At 36.1% G+C, this 24,896-nt stretch overlaps 6 protein-coding genes and 1 long non-coding RNA gene across 9 annotated transcripts; 4 read left to right on the top strand and 3 right to left on the bottom strand.

The window, feature by feature from the left end:
- The first annotated feature begins 10 nt into the window (after positions 1 to 10).
- LOC104705190 (elongation factor G, chloroplastic) lies at positions 11 to 3,254 on the top strand. 2 transcript variants are annotated; one of them, XM_087457630.1, is made up of 4 exons: positions 11 to 604; positions 808 to 2,225; positions 2,295 to 2,807; positions 2,909 to 3,254. In XM_087457630.1, the coding sequence occupies exons 1-4, from the start codon at positions 352 to 354 to the stop codon at positions 3,074 to 3,076; spliced, it is 2,352 nt and encodes a 783-aa protein (XP_087313756.1). In that variant the 5' UTR covers positions 11 to 351; the 3' UTR covers positions 3,077 to 3,254. The 2 variants fall into 2 exon arrangements, with proteins under 2 accessions (XP_087313756.1, XP_087313757.1); XM_087457631.1 differs by having other exon boundaries at positions 66 to 604; positions 811 to 2,225.
- LOC104703884 (hsp70-Hsp90 organizing protein 2) lies at positions 3,160 to 5,855 on the bottom strand. The gene is made up of 7 exons (XM_010419971.3): positions 4,843 to 5,855; positions 4,432 to 4,720; positions 4,247 to 4,332; positions 3,921 to 4,144; positions 3,757 to 3,823; positions 3,587 to 3,646; positions 3,160 to 3,436 (listed from the first exon to the last, which is right to left on the bottom strand). The coding sequence occupies exons 1-7, from the start codon at positions 5,728 to 5,730 to the stop codon at positions 3,323 to 3,325; spliced, it is 1,728 nt and encodes a 575-aa protein (XP_010418273.1). The 5' UTR covers positions 5,731 to 5,855; the 3' UTR covers positions 3,160 to 3,322.
- A 2,078-nt stretch (positions 5,856 to 7,933) lies between these two features.
- LOC104703882 (uncharacterized) lies at positions 7,934 to 9,514 on the top strand. The gene is made up of 2 exons (XM_010419970.3): positions 7,934 to 8,115; positions 8,424 to 9,514. The coding sequence occupies exon 2, from the start codon at positions 8,466 to 8,468 to the stop codon at positions 9,378 to 9,380; it is 915 nt and encodes a 304-aa protein (XP_010418272.1). The 5' UTR covers positions 7,934 to 8,115; positions 8,424 to 8,465; the 3' UTR covers positions 9,381 to 9,514.
- LOC104705189 (uncharacterized) lies at positions 9,417 to 11,003 on the bottom strand. Its single transcript, XM_010421163.3, has one exon. The coding sequence runs from the start codon at positions 11,001 to 11,003 to the stop codon at positions 9,534 to 9,536; it is 1,470 nt and encodes a 489-aa protein (XP_010419465.1). The 3' UTR covers positions 9,417 to 9,533.
- A 338-nt stretch (positions 11,004 to 11,341) lies between these two features.
- On the top strand, positions 11,342 to 14,796 carry LOC104703881 (vacuolar-processing enzyme beta-isozyme). Of its 2 annotated transcripts, none has more exons than XM_010419969.3 (9): positions 11,342 to 11,994; positions 12,310 to 12,474; positions 12,950 to 13,106; positions 13,231 to 13,316; positions 13,405 to 13,604; positions 13,683 to 13,731; positions 13,812 to 14,021; positions 14,123 to 14,323; positions 14,434 to 14,796. In XM_010419969.3, the coding sequence occupies exons 1-9, from the start codon at positions 11,788 to 11,790 to the stop codon at positions 14,620 to 14,622; spliced, it is 1,464 nt and encodes a 487-aa protein (XP_010418271.1). In that variant the 5' UTR covers positions 11,342 to 11,787; the 3' UTR covers positions 14,623 to 14,796. The 2 variants fall into 2 exon arrangements, with proteins under 2 accessions (XP_010418271.1, XP_087316226.1); XM_087460100.1 differs by having other exon boundaries at positions 11,416 to 11,994; positions 14,123 to 14,327; positions 14,438 to 14,796.
- A 5,709-nt stretch (positions 14,797 to 20,505) lies between these two features.
- On the top strand, positions 20,506 to 23,685 carry LOC104703880 (NAC domain-containing protein 26-like). Its single transcript, XM_010419968.3, has 4 exons — positions 20,506 to 20,988; positions 21,384 to 21,584; positions 21,669 to 21,940; positions 22,449 to 23,685. The coding sequence occupies exons 2-4, from the start codon at positions 21,425 to 21,427 to the stop codon at positions 23,232 to 23,234; spliced, it is 1,218 nt and encodes a 405-aa protein (XP_010418270.1). The 5' UTR covers positions 20,506 to 20,988; positions 21,384 to 21,424; the 3' UTR covers positions 23,235 to 23,685.
- Positions 22,309 to 24,211, bottom strand: LOC147941988 (uncharacterized). The gene is made up of 2 exons (XR_015560806.1): positions 24,055 to 24,211; positions 22,309 to 23,224 (listed from the first exon to the last, which is right to left on the bottom strand). It is a non-coding gene; the product is annotated as an uncharacterized LOC147941988 (long non-coding RNA).
- Positions 24,212 to 24,896: the final 685 nt, after the last annotated feature.

The raw sequence follows: 24,896 nt of genomic DNA, 5'->3' as shown, positions 1-24,896 counted from the left end.
TAGTTTGTGGTTTTAAAGGAATCAAATTGGACTGAAACTGCCGTGAACACCCCCCATGCTTTTTTGTGGTTCCGGTTCGAATCAACTTGTTTTGCCAAAACAATTTAGACGGTGACGTGTCTCTCTCCTTATCCATTTGGACCAATAAAATAAAACCATCAGAAAATTTATAGACCATATAATTTTTATTTTTTTAAACCAACGGTTCAGAAACAAACCACGCCAAGCCCAAAAGGCTTCGTTATCCCCAAGCCAGACGAGAGAGGTTACCAAGTGATACGTTTAGCCAAAGAGTGACCAAGAGGAAGAGGAAGAAGAAGAAGAAGAAAGGAGCGATTTTGATAAACAAAAATGGCGGCGGATGCTCTGAGGATTTCGAGTTCTAGTTCCGGTTCGTTGGTTTGTAATCTTAATGGGTCACAGAGACGGCCTGTTCTTCTTCCTCTGTCTCATCGTGCTACGTTTCTGGGTCTTCCTCCTAAAGCATCATCTTCTTCGATTTCTTCTTCAATTCCTCTGTTTCTGAGCACTTCTCGTATTGGGCTTGGTTCTTCCAAGCTTTCACAAAGGAAAAAACAATTCTCAGTCTTTGCTGCAGCCGAAGGTTTGTGTCACATAACTCTTTTACAAAAGCTTCCATCTTTTTTCCTACTGAATTCGATTCTTGACTTGAAAGTTTGAAATTTTTACATGCCTTCTAAGTGTTTGTTGAATTGCCTCTGAGAAGTGTTTCCTACTAGTTAAGTTCTGATATTGCTAAATCTTTGAACTTTATGCTGATTTGGCTTCATCGTGTGTGTTATATAGCAGAGACGAAGCGCGCTGTGCCGCTTAAAGATTACAGAAACATTGGTATTATGGCTCACATAGACGCTGGGAAGACCACAACTACAGAGAGGATTCTTTACTACACAGGAAGAAACTACAAAATCGGTGAAGTGCATGAAGGGACAGCTACTATGGACTGGATGGAACAAGAGCAAGAAAGAGGAATCACCATTACTTCAGCTGCAACCACAACGTTTTGGAACAAACACAGGATCAACATTATTGATACACCGGGTCACGTTGATTTCACTCTTGAAGTCGAACGTGCTCTTAGAGTTCTCGATGGAGCTATATGCTTGTTCGATAGTGTTGCTGGTGTCGAGCCTCAGTCCGAGACTGTGTGGAGACAAGCTGATAAATACGGTGTGCCTAGGATTTGCTTTGTCAACAAAATGGACCGTCTTGGAGCTAACTTTTTCAGGACGAGGGATATGATTGTGACTAATCTGGGTGCTAAGCCGTTGGTGCTTCAGATACCTATTGGTGCTGAAGATGTCTTTAAAGGTGTTGTTGATCTTGTGAGGATGAAAGCTATAGTTTGGTCAGGAGAAGAGCTTGGTGCCAAATTCAACTACGAGGATATTCCAGCTGATCTTGAGGATTTTGCTCAAGAGTATCGGGCGGCGATGATGGAATTGATTGTTGATTTGGATGATGAGGTCATGGAGAACTATTTAGAAGGAGTTGAGCCTGACGAGGCCACAGTGAAGAGATTGGTTAGAAAAGGAACCATCACTGGCAAGTTTGTGCCTGTTCTGTGTGGTTCAGCCTTTAAGAACAAAGGAGTACAGCCGTTACTTGATGCTGTGATTGATTATTTGCCTTCGCCGGTTGAAGTGCCACCGATGAATGGAACAGATCCTGAGAACCCGGAGATTACCATCATAAGAAAACCAGATGATGACGAGCCATTCGCTGGTTTAGCATTCAAGATCATGAGTGATCCTTTTGTGGGTTCTCTTACATTTGTGAGGGTTTACTCAGGGAAACTCTCAGCTGGTTCTTACGTGCTGAATGCTAACAAAGGAAAGAAGGAGAGAATCGGAAGACTCTTGGAAATGCATGCAAACAGCAGAGAAGATGTTAAAGTGGCTTTAACTGGTGATATTGTTGCTCTTGCGGGTCTCAAAGATACAATCACTGGGGAAACCCTGAGTGATCCAGAAAACCCTGTTGTTCTTGAACGTATGGACTTCCCTGATCCCGTCATCAAGGTAGCGATTGAGCCGAAAACAAAAGCTGACATTGATAAAATGGCAACGGGATTGATCAAGCTCGCTCAAGAAGACCCGTCTTTCCATTTTTCCCGTGATGAAGAGATGAACCAAACCGTCATTGAAGGAATGGGAGAGCTTCATCTCGAGATCATCGTTGACAGACTTAAAAGAGAGTTCAAGGTAAAACGTAACTGAAAATCTATTCTCTTCTTCACGTCTCCAAGCGTCTAATTCCTTTTCATCTTTCAGGTTGAGGCTAACGTTGGTGCACCACAAGTCAACTACCGTGAGAGTATCTCCAAAATATCTGAAGTGAAATACACACACAAGAAGCAATCAGGTGGACAAGGTCAGTTTGCTGATATTACAGTCCGGTTTGAGCCACTGGCAGCAGGATCAGGATACGAATTCAAGAGTGAGATCAAAGGAGGAGCTGTGCCAAGAGAGTATATTCCTGGTGTCATGAAAGGACTTGAAGAGTGTATGGGCTCTGGTGTGCTTGCTGGTTTCCCGGTTGTTGACGTCCGTGCTTGTCTAGTTGACGGATCTTACCATGATGTTGACTCAAGCGTGCTAGCTTTCCAGCTTGCTGCAAGAGGAGCTTTCCGTGAAGGGATGAAGAAAGCAGGTCCAAGAATGCTGGAACCTATCATGAGAGTTGAAGTTGTTACACCAGACGAACATCTTGGAGATGTCATTGGTGATCTTAACTCAAGAAGAGGTCAAATCAACAGCTTTGGAGACAAACCCGGTGGTCTCAAGGTATGAAAAAAAACGATTTCTAAGATCGGATGATAAATACAAATCCAAACTTGTTTGATGAATCTGATATTGACATTGTTGTTGTCGTTTCGTTGTTGTAGGTGGTGGACTCTCTGGTTCCATTAGCAGAGATGTTTCAGTATGTGAGTACGTTGAGAGGCATGACAAAAGGTCGGGCGTCTTACACAATGCAATTGGCTAAATTCGATGTTGTTCCTCAGCATATTCAGAACCAGCTTTCGAACAAGGATCAAGAAGTTGCTGCTTAATCAGAATTTTTGTTTATCCTACACTAAAAGCTTATTGTGATTTTGTTTGATTTCATACAGCAGTCATATCTATGCTAATCAAATTTGTGAAGACAAGGTTTTTATTGCCTTAAAACACATGGATATGAGAAAAATGATATATCAAAAAAGTCTGAAAATGACGAAGAATTTGATCTTAGTGTTTGAAGTTGTAAAAGAGTAACAAATCAGCGGAAATCGAAATCAATAATGTCTTCACTTCTGGGTTTATTTCATCTGGACGATTCCTGAGCTGATCAGCTTTTGGATTTTGTTCATGATCATCGGGTTCTGCATGTGTTTTTGTGCTGCTGCTGGATTCTCCTGGAGATCAGACAGTACCTGTTCAAACAACAAGTGTTGGATATTGGTGAGACGTAACAACATAGAGATAGCTCAATATTGGTTTTCAGGATTGCTCCCACAAGTTTGATCTTAAAACTAGAGAGATTTGTGAACTGTAACATAATCTAGAGAAGTTTGTTTCTTTACCTGTCTCATTACAGGATCTGTGAGAATGTTCTGGATTTCTGGGTCTTGCATTCCCTTAGCCTGTGATAATAAGAAAAAAGAAAGCAAAATCCCAAAATTTTAACCTAACATTACAGGGTTTTCTCATAACCGAAAAACGAAAAAGTTTCGAGACAGTAACAGAATCTGACCTGTCTTTCTTTCAACTCCTCGGGGGTAAGGTCACCACGGTTTGCTTTGTTGATCTGTTGTACACATCTGCAGAATAGAGAGTTTTAGAACATGTTACATAGGCATATATTGACATAACTAGATATAGTGAATAATCCTTTTTGACTACACATATATACAATACCTTCTAACACCATCGAGAAGTTCTTGATTGTTAGGATCGTGTTTGAGACCCTGCTGGTAAGCTTCCATTGCGTTTTCATACTCCTTCATGAAGAATTGGACTGCACCTTTTCTGCTGTATCCCTTTGAGAATGTCGGATCGAGCTCGATACATTTTTCTGCATCCTTCAATCCTTCCGGCATTGCCGTCAGTTTGGTGTAACATGCAGCCCGGTTGCTATATGCCTATGTTAAGCACAAAGAGGTAAACAAGTTATTAAAACAGTCAATTATGGAATTCTTAATGCGCATAACATTGAAGCACATATGACAATGAATAGGCCTTACTCTCGGGTCTTTTGGGTTCCTCTTGATCGCTTCAGTGTAATGTCTTACAGCTTCAGGATACTTTTGCTCCTTGAAAAACTCATTACCTGTATCACAAACACGGCAGAATGTTAGCTCAGCATCCTTTACCAAGTTTTCAGAGTTTCTTTCCTCACATAAACAAGATACAATGGCAAAGCAAATACCTTTCTCACGCTCTTCATCACCGATACTAGGATCATAATACTCTTGCTGCTCCAACTCTTTCTTTGCTCTTTCTGCCTCATTCAGTCTCTTCAACGTCTCTGGATTACGATGCTCAGTAAGAGCTTTCTGGTAAGTCTCAATAACAGGTTCATAGTCTTTTGAGACTTTAGCCATCTTCCCCAAAGCAGTTCCTTTCCTAGTCAAAGCTTTAGCTACCATCTTGTAATCTGACCTAAGCTCTCTACCCCTTTCAACAGCCTTATCACAATCCTTGATGCACTCATCAAACTGAATTAAACACACACAATACACACTTAGACCCATAACCTCATGCCAAGCAAATCACTCTAGACTAATATAAAAAAAGAGAGAACTACATATATATATATATAGAGATTTGAAAACTATACCTTTCCCATCTCCAGATGAACAGCAGCACGATTAGTGATATAAGAGATATCTTCATCATCAATCTCCATGGCAGTGGAGTAATGCTGGATTGCAGTTTCAAAGTCTTTCTTCTTATACGCAGCATTCCCCAACTCCTTCTCCTTCTGAGCTTTTTGCTTCTTCTCCTTCTTCTCCTTCTCTTCTCCAAACTCTGGCTCAGGTTCAGGCACCGGCTCAGGTTTCCGCTTCTTCTCTACCTCAGGCTCCTTCCTAGAAGGCACAGCCATCTCTTCCTCCCCAATCTCCATCTCATCTCCAGCCTGCTGCGACCTGATTTGAACATTCAACAAAACCCCAAGAGCTTGCATAACTCTCTGATCTTTCAAATAAAGATTGAGATTGCTAGGGTTTCTCTGAATCTCCTGCATCATGTTAACAAAATCAGGCTGTTTCAAAAACCCTCTCGTCGATGGATCCGCCGTCAATTTCGACCACATCTCCGGTCCCTGAAAAGCATCACCAAACGGATTCGGCGCGGAGGAGGCGCGTGACCTAGACGCGGAAGCTTTCGCATCAGCTAAACCCGATTTCAAACCTTCGTTACTTGGATCAATCTCGAGCCCCTTCGAGTAGGCCTCCACGGCTTCATCGAACTGGTTTAGACCTAAGTGAGCAGCACCGAGACGGCTGTAACCTTTACCCCAATCTGGTTTGAGTTCAACAGTCTTCTTCGCGTCTGAGAGAGCTTCGTCGTAGTGATGAAGCGACGCGTGAGCAGCGGAACGGTTCGAGAAGAGGACGTGGTTGGTTGGTGTTAGGTTGATGGCTTCGGTGAAGTGATTCACGGCGGAATCGAAGTCACCGGAGGAGAAAGCCGCGTTTCCTTTAGCTTTTGCTTCGTCGGCCATGGTTGAATCTGAGAGAGTCTTCTGGTTTCTTCTGGAAGATACCTTTGAAAGAAGGGTTAATGAATGGGGGTTTTGGTTTCAAGGGAGATGTTTGGGTATGCGTATATATATCTTTGATCGATATCTAGTGTGTTTGGTTAGGGTTAATATTTATCCTTATCACGTTTATTCATATATAATAAGACGACGTCGAATTGGCTGCATTGACTCAACGCTATTTCTCCGCTCCGGTACGATTGTTTCGATATAGAGTGTTTGGTTAGGGTTAATGTTATCCTCGTCACGTTTCTTCATAAAGTGTGCATCATAATAAACCGACGTAGTATATGTGTAAACGACGTCGTTTTAGTCTACAATAAGTCAATATAACTCGACTCTTCTTCTCCGGCACAATGGTTTGCTAGATTTTAGTTCCGTAATATTTGGACTTGAGAACCTCATAAGTTTGGGTAAGGTTTTGGACTTGAGAACCTCATAAGTTTGGGTAAGGTTTTGGACTTGAGAACCTCACAAGTTTGGGTAAGGTTTTGTTCTTATTTCGTTATTATTGGACGACATTTGTGGTTTCCAGCAATTTCACATTACTCATTGGAAAGTTTCTACGAATATTAGTGATCTCAGTGTTTGATTCTTGGGTTTTCGATATTGTGTTAAACAATGTTGCATCTATTCCCAAGATTGGCATGATGCGGTTACTTTGGTGGCAAGAAGCAATTGACACACTCTACACCAACAAAACTATAAACCATCCAGCAGAGCATAACATCAGTAAACCTTGGCTAAAGCGCTCGGTTGAAGCTAGAATCCGAGATGCACAAAGAGAAGCAGACGATATCCCATAGAGCATCGAGGAGCTAGAGAAAATACATAATAGGCACAATATCCACGCTTTTGTACAACACCCTCCAAGCAGGCAGAATAGTTCTACAAAGCGGATCACGCAGCTTCACACAAAGAAACCCTCAGACAGAATAGTTCAACAAACTCGAGTGGTTAACCCCTAAGAGCTTCCGAGTTATAATACAAATTTACGAATGGAGATGTGACCGTTACAAATAAAAGAATTTATTACACTAATACAAATAATACAGTTTCGTCTGTTATAGAGGAACAAGCTCATCATCTTGCATATTTCCTATACAAGTCATCTGCTTCACGCCATTGGCGTTTCCTACAAAATCCTGAAATCATCATCCTAGTGTATGAAACAACATCAGGCTCGAGTCCTATGAAGACAAGGCTATAAAACAAGTCCCAAGCATCTTCCATATTACCAATCTTGCACATCCCGTGACTCGAATATTATTAACCCTCCACAACATTATCTTCAGTTTCTAACATCCCCTCCTCGAAACCCAAATCTACTCCTCTCTTAAAGTCTCTCTATGTACATTCACTTCACCATAAGCTTGTTTTTTAGGTCAACATACTTGGAAACCACACGCTTATACCAACAATAAGGACAATAAAAGTTGCCGAATTCATCGAAATCAGGTTCATCAGATGCACAGCTTTGATGAACAGCTATGGAACATTCCTCTCTATAACATACCAACACCCAATCGTCTTCCCCATCACACACGAAACAAGTCTTACTCTTTACCACATTCTCATCACTACCACTTACATTAACTTGCCCTACATCTTCTTGACTCTGAGCTTTCTTCTGCTTCTTCTCCTTCTCTTCTCCAAACTCTGGCTCAGGTTTCCGTTTCTTCCGTGACCTAGACGCATCTTCTAAACCCGATTTCAAACCTTGGTTACTCGGATCGATCTCAAGCCCCTTCGAGTACGCCTCCACGGCTTCATCGAACTGGTTTAGCCCTAAGTGAGCAGCACCGAGACGGCTGTAACCTTTTCCCCAATCTGGTTTAAGTTCAACAGTCTTCTTCGCGTCTGAGAGAGCTTCGTAGTAGTGACTAAGCGACGCGTGAGCAGCGGAACGGTTCGAGAAGAGAATGTGATTGGTTGGTGCTAGATTGATGGCTTCGGCGAAGTGATTCACGGCGGAATCGAAGTCACCGGAGGCGTAAGCTGCGTTTCCTTTAGCTTTTGCTTCGTCCGCCATTGTTGAATCTTTTTTTGCAGTCTTCTTGATTTCAAGGGAGATGTTTGGGTATGTGTATATATTGAGTGTTTGGTGAGGGTTAGTATTATCCTAAACACGGTTATAATTAAACAGTGCATTATAATTAAACCGGTTAGTTCATAAACCGATCTTTGTAAACGACGTCGTATTTGTCTACATTGACCCAACGCTTCTTCTCCGGCACAATTTGTTCAGAGATCGGGTCGAACTCAAAAGATCGATTTTTAGATGATAGATTTGGTTCCGTAATAATATCTTCTGATTTGGACTGAAGAAACAGGATTACTCAAGTTTGGGTAAGGTTTTGTTCTCATTTCGTTATTATTGGACGACAATTGTGCTTTCCAGCGATTTCACATTACTCATTGGAAAGTTTCTGGTGAATTTTTGTGATCTCACTTGTTATTCATTCATGTTTGGTTCTTGGGTTTTTGATTTTGTGTTAAGCATTGTTGAAAAGTTCTGATTTTGTTTGTTAAATACCAATGCCAGAGCTTTGTCCACCAAGTGTTTGTGTTAATTCCTAAATGACTTTTTCTTATGTATAAAAATTTCTGTAACATTGTCAGACTCGCATGAACTGATTTGTTTTTGTGGTTTATAGGGTTGTAGGAGAAGATAAACAAACACACTTTGAGTAAACCTGATGAGTGGAGGAGGCTCGAGTAGTTTGCGTTCGGCATTGTCCTATTGTGTGCAGCAAGTACGAAACTATGACTATCATCACTACCTTTGTCTCCTTGAACTCCCAACTGAGATGCGTAAAGCTGCATTTGCTCTCCGGGCATTTAATGTAGAAACTGCAAGAGCCATGGATGTTGCATCTGATCCCAAAATTGGCTTGATGCGTTTACTTTGGTGGCAAGATGCAATTGACAAACTCTACACCAAAAAGCCCATCAACCATCCAGCTGCACAAGCTCTGTCTTGGGCAATATCAGAGCATAACATCAGTAAACCTTGGCTAAAACGCTCGGTTGAAGCTAGAATCCGAGATGCGCAAAGAGAAGTAGACGATATACCAGAGAGCATCGAGGAGCTAGAGAAATACGCAGAAGACACGGTATCCACACTTTTGTACAACACCCTCCAAGCTGGTGGAATTAGTTCGACAACAGCGGATCATGCAGCTTCACACATTGGTAAAGCCAGTGGTCTTGTCTTGCTACTGAAATCATTACCTTACCACTGTACCAGAAACCGTCACCAAAGTTACATCCCTGCGAAACTCGCTGAGAAGCACGGGTTGCTCGTGAAACAAGGTGGACGATTAGAAATCCTTCTGGATAACGATTCAAGAGAAGGACTATGCAATGTCGTGTTTGATATTGCATCTGTTGCCAATGCACATCTCCTGAAAGCCCGTGAACTGGCGGGAAAGGTTCCCAATGAAGCTAAACCCGTTCTGCTTCATTCTGTGCCTGTACAAGTTCTTCTGGATTCGTTGAGTAAAGTACAGTTCGATGTGTTTGATCCGAGGATACAAAGAGGAGTCCTTGGTGTTCCTCCGCTATTGTTTCAGTTTAAACTCAAGTGGTATTCATGGAGAGGAATGTTCTGAAAACTTCTCTCTTTTTTTTTCTCGGTTTCAAAGACATTACATTAAATTTCCTGTTTGTCTGTATTTTTCCTTGTAATAATACAAATTTACAATGTGATCGTTACAAATAAAAGAACTTATCTCCTACTTACAAATAATATACAGTTTCATGTGTTATAGTGGAACAAGTCCATCTTCTTGCATTTTCCTATACAACATATCTGCTGTATCCCATTGCCGTATCCTACAAAAGCCTGAGATCATCGTAGTGTATGACACAACATCAGGCTCGAGTCCTTTTAAGGCAAGGCTACAAAACAAGTCCCAAGCATCTTCCACATTACCAATCTTGCACATCCCGTGAATAACGATATTATATGTGGTAATATCAAGTTCCATTTCACTCTTTTGCATACTTTCGAATAGCACCAATGCTTTCTCTACCTTCCAGTTACAACAAAGCCCGTATAACAAAATACTGTAGGTCCTAATATTGGGACGAGGATCCATCCTTCTGAAAATTTCTTGAGCGACTTCTGATTTACCCGCTTGAAAACATCCCTGGATAATAGTGTTGTAAGTGACAGTGTCGCCAACTAATCCTCTTTGAGACATCTCGCGGAAGAGTTTAGTTCCTTCATCTACCCTCTCAGACTTGCAGAATCCGTTTATGAGAGTATTGTAAGTCAGTACATCAGGGAAACAACCCTTTGTCACCATCAAATCAAGCATTTCTTTGGCCTCATCTACCCGACCGTGCATACAAAGCCCATTGATCATCGAATTGTAAGTGAACACATCAGGATCTATAGACCTTCTTCTCATCTCCTCATACAACTTCTCCGCCTCCAAAAAGTTCCCATCTTTCACAAACGCATCGATCAACGCAGTGAAAGTGATTATATTAGGAACAACATCCCTCGTTACCATATCACCCAACAGGCGAGAAGCATCGCTCCATCTACCAGAACTACAAAGACCGGTCACAAGAGAGTTGTACGTAACAGCATCCGCTCTAACCCCATCTCTCTCCATTCTCTCAAACAGCTCCAACGCATCATTCACCAATCTAACTTTACAAAACCCATCAATGATGGTATTGTAGATTACAACATCAGGTTTACACCCCATCTCCTCCATATTACTAACCAAAGAAACAGCATCAAAAACTCTATTCCCTTGAAAAAACCCATTAATCAAAGAACTAACCGTGACAACATCGGGCTCGTAACCACACTTCATCATCTTCCCAACAACAGATAGAGCAATAACAAACCGAGAGCATCGACACAAAGAATTAATCACAATGTTGTAAGTATAAAGATCATGCCCGATTCCACAAATCTCCATATGTCGAAACAGAGATATCACAAGATCGTAGTTCCTCGATTTGGCAATTCGACTCAACAGTTTACTGAATTCAACAATCGAAGGAAGAGGACGAGACTGAATCATGTTACAGAACGAATCAATAGCGTCGTATAAATTCACATTACGATCCCTAGTTTTACTCGAAGACCTCTTAGTAGTCAAAGCTCTTACCCAGAAACAGCTAGTTACTACAAGGTTACCTTTTTCCAGAAGACACAGATTGAGAAATTTCTTAGCTTTCGATGCAATTGAGATCGTGATCGATCTCTGCATTTGATTTGATTTGAGCTCGTTTTAGTTCGTAAGCTCTGTCTATGGAAATGGCTAAAACCCTAGCATAAACCCTTTTTTGGGAACCATCTCCTCCATGAGGGATAGAGACGACGATGACGAAAGCGAGATACAAAAAACCGGTTCAGTTACGGTTAATAATGTACTTTTGTAATTGAACCGGGTTTAGTTTTAATTTAATTATTTCCATTGTTGTCGTAACGGTGATATTAATTCGTTTGTGAAGCCCGCCAGTGTACACGTGTCTCGATTAGATTTTGCATGTTCTCTGTTGTGTCGCAAGCTGACCATTAAATTTGTTTTTTTTTTTTTTTCTAGATGAGATGTAATATTCCAAAATATTCAACCGCCGACATCACAATCATTTAAGTTTATATTTTGAATTTTTCTTATTAGCATAAAAAATAATACTATTAGAGAAAAAAATATCTAAAATATCGTGGGTTTAAGATATTTATGGCTTTAGTTCTTTGTCTAGGAGCTTATAAAATTATATTTGTAACGAATAAGCTCTTTCCGACTTAAAAAGCATATAGTACTAACTTTAATTATGTGTTAGTATACTGTATAATCATGTGGTCTTAAGTGTTTCTATTAGATAGCTCAAACTTTGTTGACAAAACAGATATTAAATTTTATTCAGTTTTTATATTATTGATTTATTATTAGTACACCATTAGCTCCATAACACCAGTCTTTGCTTTTTATAGTTGTTCTCTCTAGTAACTCAAAAAGCCTCTCTTTTCTCTCAATCTCTGTGCCGACCATGGCTAAGTCTTGCAATTTCAGACCAGCTCTTCTTCTTCTTCTATTACTTTTCCTGTTTCGAGCCGAGTCCCGCGGTCGGTTCGAGCCAAAGATTCTTATGCCGACAGAGGAAGCTAAACCGGCTGAACAAGACGAAGATGGTATCGGTACAAGATGGGCGGTTCTCGTCGCAGGTTCTTCTGGATATGGGAATTACAGACACCAGGTACACATACAACATATCTTCTCACATGTTTTTGGTTCCTAACAAATTGATTCTGTTATTCTTTATTTAATTAGACAATTATTTTTGGCCTTGAGAATATTCCTATGACATGCAAATATTTATTTAATTACTTTCTTTATATAATAATATTTTTTATGAATTGATTAGAGACTACATAGTGAATTTCTCCATATCTCAATCTATTGTCATTTAAGAAAAAAATTCTGAAATTTATATTGATTAAGCTATGTATTAAAAGTGTTTTGTTACTTTTTTGTTTTGACAACTAGTGTTTTTGGTTGCTTTGTGTTAAAGGCTGACGTGTGTCACGCATATCAAATACTGAGAAAGGGAGGTTTAAAAGAAGAGAATATAGTAGTTATGATGTATGATGACATCGCAAACAACCCACTCAATCCTCGTCCCGGTACTCTCATCAATCATCCCAACGGCGACGATGTTTACGCCGGAGTCCCTAAGGTATGTATTGTTTTATTTAGCATGAATTATTAAACTTAATTCGACCAATAACTCATTTGGGTTTGGAATATCTTCTCGTAATTAATATCGATGGTCTTGATGTGACCTATGTTTCGGTCCAACTAGCGTCTTATCAGGTTTTAGATATTTATATTTTTGTATATTCGAGATTTTTTTCTCTAGAATCTTATTTAAATTATACTTTCTTCTTTGTCTTGGGCGCTTAATTAAGGTTGTTAATTGATTTAAAATATATTATTGGATCTGTCGTGTTAGAGATGGTGACTTGGGCACTACACAACAATTATAGTGATAGCGAGACTAGGGACATTTGCTATGGTAAACCAAACTTTATGTGTGGACCTTTGATTGGTATCGCTCTTTAGATTTATTATAACCACTACTTGTTCTCCGTTTTTAATAGTTTGTTCAGTTATATACTTTTTGAAATATCTTTTTTTTTTCTTCTTTTCAGGACTATACCGGTAGTAACGTTACGGCTGCGAATTTCTATGCTGTACTTCTAGGCGACCAGAAGGCTCTTAAAGGTGGAAGCGGTAAGGTCATTGCTAGCAAGCCCAACGATCACATTTTCGTATATTATGCGGATCATGGTGGTCCCGGAGTTCTTGGTAATTTCATCAACTCTTTGTGACCTTAATTGTGTTGTTTCCGATTAGATAACATCTTTCATATAAGGCTTGTAATCGATTGCTTATAATGGTTTTGTTTTTTTTTATTTGTTCAATTGGTCAGGGATGCCAAACACGCCTCACATATATGCAGCTGATTTTATTGAAACGCTTAAGAAGAAGCATGCTTCCGGAACTTACAAAGAGATGGTAAAATTTTGTATAATAATTTAATTTCTTGAGTGTTTTATTTGTTTTGTTATTAGTATACTTGTATAACTGTGATATTGTCATGCAGGTTATATACGTAGAAGCGTGCGAAAGCGGGAGTATATTCGAAGGAATAATGCCAAAGGACTTGAATATTTATGTAACAACGGCTTCAAATGCGCAAGAGAGTAGTTACGGAACATATTGTCCTGGCATGAATCCGTCACCTCCATCTGAATATATCACTTGCTTAGGGGATTTATATAGTGTCGCTTGGATGGAAGACAGGTACACATTTATCTTATTATTAGGTTCTTTTATGTGCATATGCATTGGTTTACTTTGTGTGGTCGTTCTATTTGCCAGTGAGAATCACAATTTAAAGAAAGAGACCATAAAGCAACAATACCAAACGGTACTATGAAATTTTATTTTACGATGCTTGGTTTGAGAATGTGAAATATATATATTGGATCTTTTTATTCTGGTGTGTAGGTGAAGATGCGGACGTCAAACTACAATACCTATTCAGCTGGCTCTCATGTGATGGAATACGGTAACGATAGTATTAAGTCGGAGAAGCTTTATCTATACCAAGGGTTTGATCCAGCCACTGTTAATCTCCCTCCAAACGAATTACTGGTCAAGTCACAAGTGGGAGTCGTTAACCAACGCGACGCGGACATTCTATTCCTTTGGCACATGGTAGTGAGCTAAACTGTTTTGGTTACGAAGTTATGATTTTTGGTTTTTTTATTTGACTTCAAAGATTTAGCTTACTTAAACCATATTGGCTTTGGTTTTAGTATCGGACATCGGAAGAGGGTTCAAGGAAGAAGGATGACACATTGAAGGAACTAACTGAAACAACGAGGCATAGGAAGCATTTAGACGCAAGCGTCGAATTGATTGGCACGGTTTTGTTTGGTCCGGCAATGAATGTTCTTAACTCAATCAGAGAACCCGGTTTGCCTTTGGTCGACGATTGGGAATGTCTTAAATCAACGGTACCTAGAAGTTTCGAATTCTTAAATCTCATCACTGTACTCATTTCTGTTTAATTTTGTTCATATTAATGGTAAAAAGGGTTTGATATAATGTTATTGAAATTTCTTAGGTACGCGTATTTGAGACGCATTGTGGATCACTCACGCAATACGGGATGAAACATATGCGAGCGTTTGCAAACGTTTGTAACAACGGTGTCCCGAAAGAGCTTATGGAGGAAGCTTCCGCTGCAGCATGTGGTGGTTATAATGAAGCTCGCTACATGTTGCATCCATCAATCCTAGGCTATAGTGCCTGAAGAGATTTTGAGGCTTGTCTTAAAAGTGTTTCGAGTTATTATGTTAAGATGGTTTCAAACTAAAAGAAATGTTTTAGTATATGTAAATACGTACGTAGCAATAAGGTCGTTAACTTTTTTTTTTAATGTGTTGTTTTCTTTTTAATAAGACTTTGTTAAATATTGTTGTTACCATTTGCATGTAAAATCTATAGTGATCAGCATCCGAATCATTAGGGACTACAGCAACCTCGCAGTCAAGTCTCAGTTAGTTTTTCTACAAAATGTAATGGTACGAAAACATTTATTACGTTAGCAAAATGGAACTAGGAAATGGATTTGATAGAGAAGAAGCTGAAAACTACTGTTAAGCTTTGGATAAACAGGCCCGTAAATAAAGAATTCAAGACATGTTTTTCTTTCCTGCAAATTAATATGAAGCATTTTAACAAAACTATATAGATATATAACTAGAATCGTACATACGGACTTTAACAAAATAAAAAGAATGAATAAAATGCACTAATGAAACATTTTTTTTCTTAAAGAGTCGATGAATCTACATATCTATATCATTATCATCTTTATGTACTAAATCTAATGGTTCCACAATCACCCTAAATTTATCTTTCATTTCTTTATCTTATAATTACTGCCATCATTGATATCATTGATCCGAAGAAGACATACAAACCAATATGCAATCATCATCCTCCATTTCTATTCTAATATAGATTTCCCTTTAAATATAAATAAATCGTACCTGTAAATGAATATTAAAAGAATCATAGTTGAATTCGTAATTATTTGTCATCACGCCTTGAGCTGCCCAACAGTGAAATCATGAAGGTTGGTGTGCATATGTTTTTCTTTGTGCGGTAGATAGTTAGTTGACTTAATAGTCAACGAGTCAACTTAAACAAAAACTTATCATAATAGGATGTGTAATTTTCTAATTACGCCTAATCGAATCTGTTAATTTGATTTGTTGAAAAAATTTCATTGGTAGGGTTCTGATAAAGGTTTAGGTTGTGTGAATTTTGACCCCAAAAATTTTAAAAATAAAATAAAAATGAAAAACAAGTTTGATTTTTTTTGTTCTTAAAGCTTTTCACTTATCAATTTTTCATTGGGTCTACCTTTACGTGTTACTTTGAGAAAGTTGGTGGTGCATGAAATTATAATCCAAATTATTTGATGAACGTATTGAGTTACTATTCGGTAATATAATATGGTGTACGTAATAGTTTTCGTGTTCAGTCATTCATGAATTAATTAGAAGTTGGTGCATGGTATATACTATAGTCTATATATATAGTATAACATTAAAGCATGCAATAATTTGTTTTTGTTGAAGTATTATAATTAACGATAATGAGCTTTCTAATAAGCATGAGCGTAAACTATATACTATCGTTACCGTATTCCATCGTATATACAGAATATATAGCTAGTATTCTATAGACAAAATATTAAGTGATTCTCACAAAGCCATATTCAACAAAACATTAATAGAATGTATAATCTCATAACAAGGCCTCCTTATTAAGTATTGTCGAATATCATTGTGTAGTTACACAATGAACTAACTATTTAAAGCTCATATATATATATGAAGCATGATATGGGGAATGTTTTTCTTTAATGTGGCTTCCAACTTTTCAAATGTAACAAGTTCTGTTATCATCGGACAAAAAACTGACAAGAGAAACAAACTTCTCCACGTGGTTTAATTTCTAGGGCTTTTCTGTAATGATTAGTGTTAAGAGACTTCTAACTTTGAAGAACTGATCTGTCTCTGTCTTTTCTTTCTTATTAAATGGGTTCATGCCACGTCAAATGCGTACATCCCCCAAACACCAGGCCACTCATCCTTGTTTACACGATTGGACCAGTGTTTTAAAAATCTGATGCATATTTATAGCCGATGAAATAACAAGATTCATATTAATTATTCAGTTAGTCCTTAATTAATAATGTACTGTATGTTTAAGATATACTAGTTGGGTATTCAGAATATATTTATATATAGGTGAAATTACCAAACTTCTGCCACCTTTGTCATGCGTATGTAGAATGGTATAATTGGTTGTCTAGCCCATTTTATACATTGTATTACAAAATTACTAACTCTCTATGTTTGTTTAGTATTTAAAAAGGAAAAAAAACATTTGTCATTGGGCATGACTACTCAACAAGTGTGGCCCTTTTGGCCTTTTCATGGTACAAAAGTTTCCTTTAGATATATCTGGAAATCCTTCTTCTAGAATACAGTCTCTAAAATATAACATTGTGTGTGCATAATAAACTACACAATATCAGTGTATATATATATACATATATATATATACATATATATATATACTATACTTCATAATGGTAACGTGCAATTTCAGCAGGATCTATATGAAACGATTTTTGTGACATTTTCTTTTAACCATAATGCAGAATTACATTTAAAGTTATAACACTATAAACTGTGATCATACATTGGTCATTTATTTGCAAAATTGACGAAAACATAAGTCTTCATTTTTTGGGTTCATTTATCGGATATCTTTATTAAAATATCATGGACTTCGTTCGTAACTTCGTAATTTAGTGTATCGTGTTATATTCAGTTAAATGTTTTGTTTTCTAACATTATATCACAATTTTCTCACACCAAAAAAATTCACAACTTAGTTCGAAGCTAGGGTTTAATCATCTACCATTTTTTCTTTGTTTTTGTTGCCAGTTTAAAACTTTAAACTATGCATATGGTTATTAATTTATTTACCAAACAAGTGCTACGTTTTTATAAAACAAACTAAAGTCCTGTTGTTCTACAGTTTTCTATGTTCCACACTTCCACTTACGGTAGGTGGCCAAGATGAACTCACCAAAACCATACATAATAATATAAAAATTGTCATGTCAAACTTAATCTACTACCAATTGTACTCATTTCCGTTGTAATAATAGACTACTCAAACTCAAACATTTTATCAGGAATAAGTACAAATTTAATATTAAGACATACATTATATATATGGTCGTTTAAAAAATATACACAAACTGATTATCTATGTCCATTTGGATCAAATATCTAAATATAAGCTTCAATTCATGTATATATGGATTATTTACACATTATCGGCAAGAGGTAAGGTGGGACAAAAAAATGACACTTTTTTTTATTTAACAACAAGGAGAGAAAAAAATGACACTTTTTAGGATCACGCACTTTACTTTTGCTTTACTTCTATCCTTCGTTTCAACAACACAAATTAAAGGGGGAAAAAAAGAAGAAACTCAATGCGCATTTTCCAAATTTTATTAATAAATTTAGCTGAAAACAAACTTTGCCCTAAACTCCCAAACCTTAGCCGCAGACCAATCCGAATTTTGATGAACTTACCTAAAGTTGTACTATATCTAAATATAACTTACCTAATTTAGATCTAAGAACATTATTTTGTTAATTAATTGGTTGGTCGGTTAATTAGTTACTAAAATATTTATCCAGTAAGAGAATAGTGTTAACGTTAAAGTTTAACTGCTAGAGAACATTATATCAGTTTCTAATGTTCTCTAGCAGTCAACTTAAATCAGTTTCGTTTATGAACTTTACCATGCAAATTACTTTTATAAGCTAATGCCATACAATCGAAGCCAGAAAACAAAATACAGTAATTAACAACATTAATATAACACTTAGTTAAGCAAATGTGTTTTGCAATCATAGACAAAAAATAAAAAACTGTAGTAATGGAAAAGCTAACAGAGGGAATTATACTTGGCATGGCACTAACTTCAAACTATGGTCATGGAAATGGAAACTCCGATCAACATCACTACCATCAATGTGATCACTTTCTTATACGAAGCGGCAACATCTTATACGAAGCTGATATCGGTTAGATTTTTTCCCGTTGTTGTAAATTTCCCCTAGAACTTTGGTTGAGGACTTTCTATTGAACTGATGAAAAAAAGGTTTTGGGTGAAACATGAAACTTTAAGTCTATACAAAATTTTCTTCACCTTTGAATTTTAAAAAGCAAATTTATACTAATGATTTAAAAGTTCAAAAAAAAAAAAAAAAAAAATGTGTGAATGTTAATGTTATATTCAGAAATATTAATTTCACAAATAAGAACGGGATTATAGTAATATAACGGGATGAGATGAGACGACCCACATAACCCAACAGCAAATTGTGAGATCAATGATCGAAGCCTATCTCACGCCGGACCATCGCCCGCCACGTCATTACATTCCATTTTTTGGCGGGCCCTTAATTCCACTAATACAGGCTCAAATTCTACGACTTTTTTTGGTTTGTTATTTTCTTTTCATTTACATCAATTTATCTAAGATGTTATATATTATTTTTATATTCTTTATCTTAAGATGTTATATATTATTTTTCTATTTTTAAATACAATTTAGCTTCATAATATTCAAAATAAGATATTAACTAGATTTTAACCCATGATACACCACGGGTCTAAAATTTTTATTATTATCTATAATTTATATTGTATTTGCTTGTTAAATTGTGGTTTTATTTGGTTTTTTAATTATTATAACAAAAAATAAAGGATTTAAATACATAATAAGTAATTTATAAGCTGTGATTAAGTCATATTTTCATAATGATTTACTTATTTTACAAAATCTTAGTTAAAGTAAGTTGATTTGATATGTCAAATATTCTAATATTAGTAGTGTTGACAAATAATAAAATAAGGATTTAACCCGTATTTATGCATTTGTGATATTTTATTAATTGCAATATGTCTTCTTTATAACCCGTCCTAATATATAACAACATTGTATAATATTTTAAACCTTTTATAAAAGCTTTTATTTATAATATTTTAAAGTTTTTATTAAGTTTATATATATATCAAAAATATGATTTTTAAAAAAGAGAATCAAAGTTTTTATCTATATTAACATTTTTATCTACATTAAGAATCGAAGCTAACATGTTTTGAAAAACAAAATAGGAATTAAATTGTTGTTTTCTTTGTTTACAAAGAATTTAGACATAGAATATCTTCAAAAAATAATAGAAGGTGTCATTAATATAATATAGCTTCTATTTCCATAAAATACTGATTGTCATTTGTTACATTTCTAGTAGGAATGGAATGTAAAATATTTAGGAAACAAAATCTGATGTAATTGTTAGTTTAGGAAATTTTCTAGAGGCTAAGATTGTAAATAATGTTTTAAATAACTACATTAGATAAAATGTACTTCAAAAATGTTAATATAGATAATACACGAACTCAGTGTTTCCATTAGTTAGGCAGTATATATATTTGACGCGGGTTCGTCTTCAAGAAGATACACGCACTTTGACAATAATTAAGGGATGTCTCCTCATTCATTTTCGTTGTAATTGATTATATGAACACAAATACATACATATTCTTAAAGTGACCTATGTTTTTAACTTTAAAAAATGACTTCTGAAGTCTTTCTAACCTTTACTTTCAGCTCCACATAACCAAAAGACGACTTAAAATATCTCACACCAGTTCAACTACACCGGCTACGTACAATTAGTCACTGGTAAAACAAAAACTATAGTAAGTAGTAACCAATCTAACCTCATTTATTCATGATCACTCTCGCATAAGTTGCTAATAGCCTAATACAATTATATTTTAAGAAAAATCTATATCAGACAAAGTTCTCTGATTAGTTGCATTGGGTAATTAGACCAAATTTATTATGTTTATATAAAAGGGATAAATAATGTTCGATCGTTCATAAAAGAAAAGAAAATATATTATTAAAACTTTGGACAGTCTCCATCAAGAGCTGGTGGGTGGTAATGGAGGTTGCCTCTCTCTCTCTCTCTCTCTCAAAATCTTGCTTGAGTCCCCTTATTCGCCTCTCTTTTCCCCCGAAGCTTTTGCAACAAATAAAGTCTCTCTATCTCACTCCTTGTGTTATGAAAAGGACATAGAGAGACTATGATTGAGAAGGAGAGAGAGACAAAGTAGTATAGATTATTAGGACACGGTTGTCTACTTTTTCATGTGTCTTCTTCTCTCTTTCTTATTCTTATTCACAATCATCATCGTCTGGTCTTCTTTATTTAACCCTACTCTTTTTTCTCTTCTCCCATCTTCTCTCTCTCTCTTGGGATCCGATCTCTTTCCGGTGGATATTCCCGATGATAACTGTCAAATCTTTTCCATTTGCATAACATCTCCTTTTAGGGGTTTCTCTCTCTCTCTCTCTTTCTGATGAGTACTTTATAGTGTATTTCATGAAGTATCGATCTTCCAAGTACAAGAGGAAGATTCAAGTTAACCTAGTCACATACAATAGCTCAAATCCTGAGCTTTTTGAAGGGTTTGAGTTAAAATCAGCCTGTTTTTTGAGGTATAGTCCATCTTTCATATCCTCTCCTTTATCTCTATGTTTTTATTTGGATTTATTGTCGTCAAATTTTACCATTCAATTTTCTTGAACATTTGCATTTTAAAATCATTTTCGTCATTATAATGAGCATGATCATCGTCCTCTTATCCCACTCAATGTTGCTGATGTTACAAGTTAAGCAAAATATCATCCTTAAGAGACTCGTGGGGGTTTGATTTTTCCCTATGATTTTGCTTTATGATTGGTGGCTTAGAGATATTTCTCATATTTTTCTTCAGTCTTGACTTTATTTACTAATATAAACGCAATTATGTCAGTTGATCTTTGCAAGATAATATATGAGAGCATGGTTAATTGGAGACTAGCTAATAATTATTTCATATCATCATAAACAGGCGGCTAATCTCAATACGTACGGAAAAATAAAGATTAAAGGATGAATTCATTTACTCAAGTACCACCTGGCTTCAGATTTCATCCAACTGATGAAGAACTTGTAGACTACTACCTAAGGAAAAAAGTTGCATCAAAGAGGATAGAAATCGATTTCATCAAGGACGTTGATCTTTACAAGATTGAGCCATGGGATCTTCAAGGTTATCCTATCATCTATCTTCAGTGATGATCCATGTTTTGATAGAAAGGCTGACAATTATATTGTTTTCTTTGTAATAATTTAGAGTTATGCAAGATAGGAAACGAAGAGCAAAGCGAATGGTACTTCTTTAGCCATAAGGACAAGAAATATCCCACGGGAACCCGAACCAATAGAGCGACGAAAGCAGGATTCTGGAAAGCCACCGGAAGAGACAAGGCTATATATATAAGACATAGTCTTATTGGTATGAGGAAAACACTAGTATTTTACAAAGGAAGAGCCCCAAATGGACAAAAATCTGATTGGATCATGCACGAATATCGCTTAGAAACAAATGAAAATGGAATCCCTCAGGTATATACGTTGATCCAAGCTCGCACATCTTAACTCATAATTTACTTGCATAAGGAATTAAGCTCCCCTAAATGTATATATAGGATCTTTCTTAAATAGTTTTGTTAATTTTTTTGAGTCATTCACTTTTAGAGTGCATTGGAATAGTTCACATCAAGAATCATAACATCTATGTCCAGTATATTCAAAGTGTTTTGTTAAACTCCCTGTAAACATATATAGCTTACATGTTATTTTACAAATGTAACTCAAGAAGTCAAACAAATGAAAACCGGTGATCCTTCTTTGGTCCAAAAGTTTACTAAAGTTTGTTACAATTATTCATAGCTTAAATGTGTTATCACAAGTTCAATAAACACTTGTTGCAATATCCAAATTCGAATCTCATTGGTCACTAAAGTTTTTACTTATATATATATAAGGTAGAAAAAAAACACATATATAAGTGATGGACAAGTGTGTGCATTTGTGATGTTGTAAATGATTTTTTTATGTGATATGTGTGTAGGAAGAAGGATGGGTGGTATGTAGGGTGTTCAAGAAGAAATTGGCGGCAACAGTGAGGAAAATGGGAGATTACAATCCATCGCCATCGCATTGGTACGATGGCCAGCTCTCTTTCATTGACTCCGAGCTCGATTCCAGTTCTCCACAACAGTTTATTCCCAATCATAATTATAACCTCCACCATCATCATCACCAGCTGAAATTGCCTTGTGGCCTCAATGCGTCTTCAGCTTATGCATTCAACAACAACAACAACAACAACAACCCTAACTTGCGATGCAAGCAAGAGCTCGAGTTACATTACAATCACATGGTACAACATCAACAACAAAACAATCATCTTCGAGAATCTGTGTTCCTCCAGCTTCCTCAGCTCGAAAGCCCTAACAGTAATTGCAGCTCTCTACCTTATGGATCAAGCAACAACAATAAAAATACAAGAGATATTGGTAACTTGCAGCAATCATCAAATCTATCTCATGAGGAACAACTGCATCAAGGGAATCAAAGTTTCAGCTCTCTTTATTACGATCAAGGAGTAGAACAAGTGACTACTGATTGGAGAGTTCTCGATAAATTCGTTGCTTCACAGCTTAGCAATGAAGAGGCTGCAGCTGCTGCTTCTTCTCATCAAAACGACATCAAGATCGACACAAGAAGCACTGCCTATGATCAAGTGCAAGTGATAGAGAATGATTCTGAAAGAGTTGTTGAAATGGGAGAAGAGTATACAAATGCTCATGCTGCTTCTACTTCGTCGAGTTGTCAGATTGATCTCTGGAAATAGTGATAAAAGTGAAGAATATGCAAGGATGAATATATATATATATATATATATATATATATATATGAAAACTACATATGCACACTAGTGCTGTGTAGATGATGGTGGACACAGTTTTATACTTCAAAGAAGAAAGGGGAAAAACAAGGAGTTATTTCCCGGATTTATATATGGAGGTTTTGTACATAATAAAAACCTACAACAACTATATGGTATTGTGTTTTGATTATATTTTGTTATATTATTCACTATATGTTATACGCACACATGTATGTGTGTATGTATGAATCTATATATGCATCTCTAATTTTATATATAAACCATATATGATTTATGATTTAAATTTGAGACCAATTTTGTATGAAGGGGACACCTACTTCTAAATAAAATGTATACTTGTATATTTCTTCAATTGTTGTATACTCATTTAATTAATGTCTTTTTTTTTTTTTTTTTTTTGTTCTTCTCTCATGATTATTTGTTTGTAAATGTTCTGAAATCCAAACAATCACATCAGCAAAAAATTGTATACCCCTTTATATTAAAAATCCGTTTATTGTACTTACTACTTACAAAACCCAAATTTAAGAGGTAACATTATATACTTCGCTACTACTTTTATTAGCTAGATATCACCATATATATATATATATATATATATATATATATCACACTTGCTTAAAAAAGAAAACAAGAAGTGCAAGAGCAGTAGAACAACAACAAAAAAGAAATTAAAACAATAAATTCATTCTTATACTTATATATACCAAAGTTAGTCGTAAATAAATTACCAATTGACTTTTATTAATTTGGATTGACTTACATGCTTTGAGTTGTCTTTGATCATGAGAACAACTTGCAAGAAGTTTGAAGATTTAGAAAGCGAAACCCAGAGAAAAGAGTGTGAACTAGCTAGAAGAAGTAAATATAAAAAATATGGCGTGGTGAAGAGCATTTGGAAAGAAAAAAAAAATGGTTATGACATGTTGGCTCGAGAATATAACATATATAGAGAGACAAGCCGTGTTAAAAAAGGAAGATAACAAAAGCGTGCTTTGTCGATCATTAGATATATTTTGTAATTATAATGTTTATTTCAAGGGAGGCAGAAAAGACAATATTACTAGAATACTAGTGTTTGTTGATTAAAAGTTCAAATTAGGTTTCGAGATGGATAATTTGCATAGATCAAATATATATCAAAATTTCGTTTTTGTGTGTGTGTGTGTGTGTGTGTGTGTCGGAAATACGAATCAAAATCTAGTTTCCTAATTAGAAAGATGCATGAATCGATTTTTTCACTTACAAAAAATAAGTATTTGGGATTTCTAACCTAACTTATATGAATGAGATGACTAATAATATCACACGAATCTTTTTCTTTTTAAAACATCAGAAAATATACTTATGCTTTCCAATAGCAACTATACATACCGTTATGGAATGATATATGATTTTTTTTTTTTTTTTTTTTTTTTTTTTTTTTTTTTTTTGTGTGTGTACAAAGGAATGATATATGATTTAGCTAAAATTTTTAGGTATGAATGATGATCAGTTCATAAGAAACATCATTATTTGGGCGTGCTCTGTGGGATTGACACCCCTATACGGTTCCTGTCTAAGCCAAAGCCTCGGATAAAATCCACCTTTTAGTTGCTTCAAAAC

This window comes from Camelina sativa, chromosome 7, assembly GCF_030686135.1.
Source record: "Camelina sativa cultivar CO46 ecotype springtype chromosome 7, ASM3068613v1".
In the NCBI taxonomy this organism is placed as follows: Eukaryota; Viridiplantae; Streptophyta; class Magnoliopsida; order Brassicales; family Brassicaceae; genus Camelina; species Camelina sativa.
This window is presented reverse-complemented; position numbering and strand designations above follow the sequence as displayed.

Excerpts from the sequence above, each read along its gene's own strand:
- LOC104705190 (XM_087457630.1), top strand. The coding sequence starts at position 352 with ATGGCGGCGGATGCTCTGAGGATTTCGAGTTCTAGTTCCGGTTCGTTG. Across the intron at positions 2,226-2,294 it reads GACTTAAAAGAGAGTTCAAG|GTTGAGGCTAACGTTGGTGC; the intron begins GTAAAACGTAAC and ends TTCATCTTTCAG. Across the intron at positions 2,808-2,908 it reads ACAAACCCGGTGGTCTCAAG|GTGGTGGACTCTCTGGTTCC; the intron begins GTATGAAAAAAA and ends TCGTTGTTGTAG.
- LOC104703880 (XM_010419968.3), top strand. The coding sequence starts at position 21,425 with ATGAATTCATTTACTCAAGTACCACCTGGCTTCAGATTTCATCCAACT. Across the intron at positions 21,585-21,668 it reads TGAGCCATGGGATCTTCAAG|AGTTATGCAAGATAGGAAAC; the intron begins GTTATCCTATCA and ends GTAATAATTTAG. Across the intron at positions 21,941-22,448 it reads ATGAAAATGGAATCCCTCAG|GAAGAAGGATGGGTGGTATG; the intron begins GTATATACGTTG and ends ATATGTGTGTAG.
- LOC104703881 (XM_010419969.3), top strand. The coding sequence starts at position 11,788 with ATGGCTAAGTCTTGCAATTTCAGACCAGCTCTTCTTCTTCTTCTATTA. Across the intron at positions 13,317-13,404 it reads CCGGAACTTACAAAGAGATG|GTTATATACGTAGAAGCGTG; the intron begins GTAAAATTTTGT and ends ATTGTCATGCAG. Across the intron at positions 14,022-14,122 it reads TTCTATTCCTTTGGCACATG|TATCGGACATCGGAAGAGGG; the intron begins GTAGTGAGCTAA and ends CTTTGGTTTTAG.
- LOC104705189 (XM_010421163.3), bottom strand. The coding sequence starts at position 11,003 with ATGCAGAGATCGATCACGATCTCAATTGCATCGAAAGCTAAGAAATTT.
- LOC104703884 (XM_010419971.3), bottom strand. The coding sequence starts at position 5,730 with ATGGCCGACGAAGCAAAAGCTAAAGGAAACGCGGCTTTCTCCTCCGGT. Across the intron at positions 4,145-4,246 it reads GGAACCCAAAAGACCCGAGA|GCATATAGCAACCGGGCTGC; the intron begins GTAAGGCCTATT and ends TGCTTAACATAG. Across the intron at positions 3,824-3,920 it reads CTTCTCGATGGTGTTAGAAG|ATGTGTACAACAGATCAACA; the intron begins GTATTGTATATA and ends TCTATTCTGCAG.
- LOC104703882 (XM_010419970.3), top strand. The coding sequence starts at position 8,466 with ATGAGTGGAGGAGGCTCGAGTAGTTTGCGTTCGGCATTGTCCTATTGT.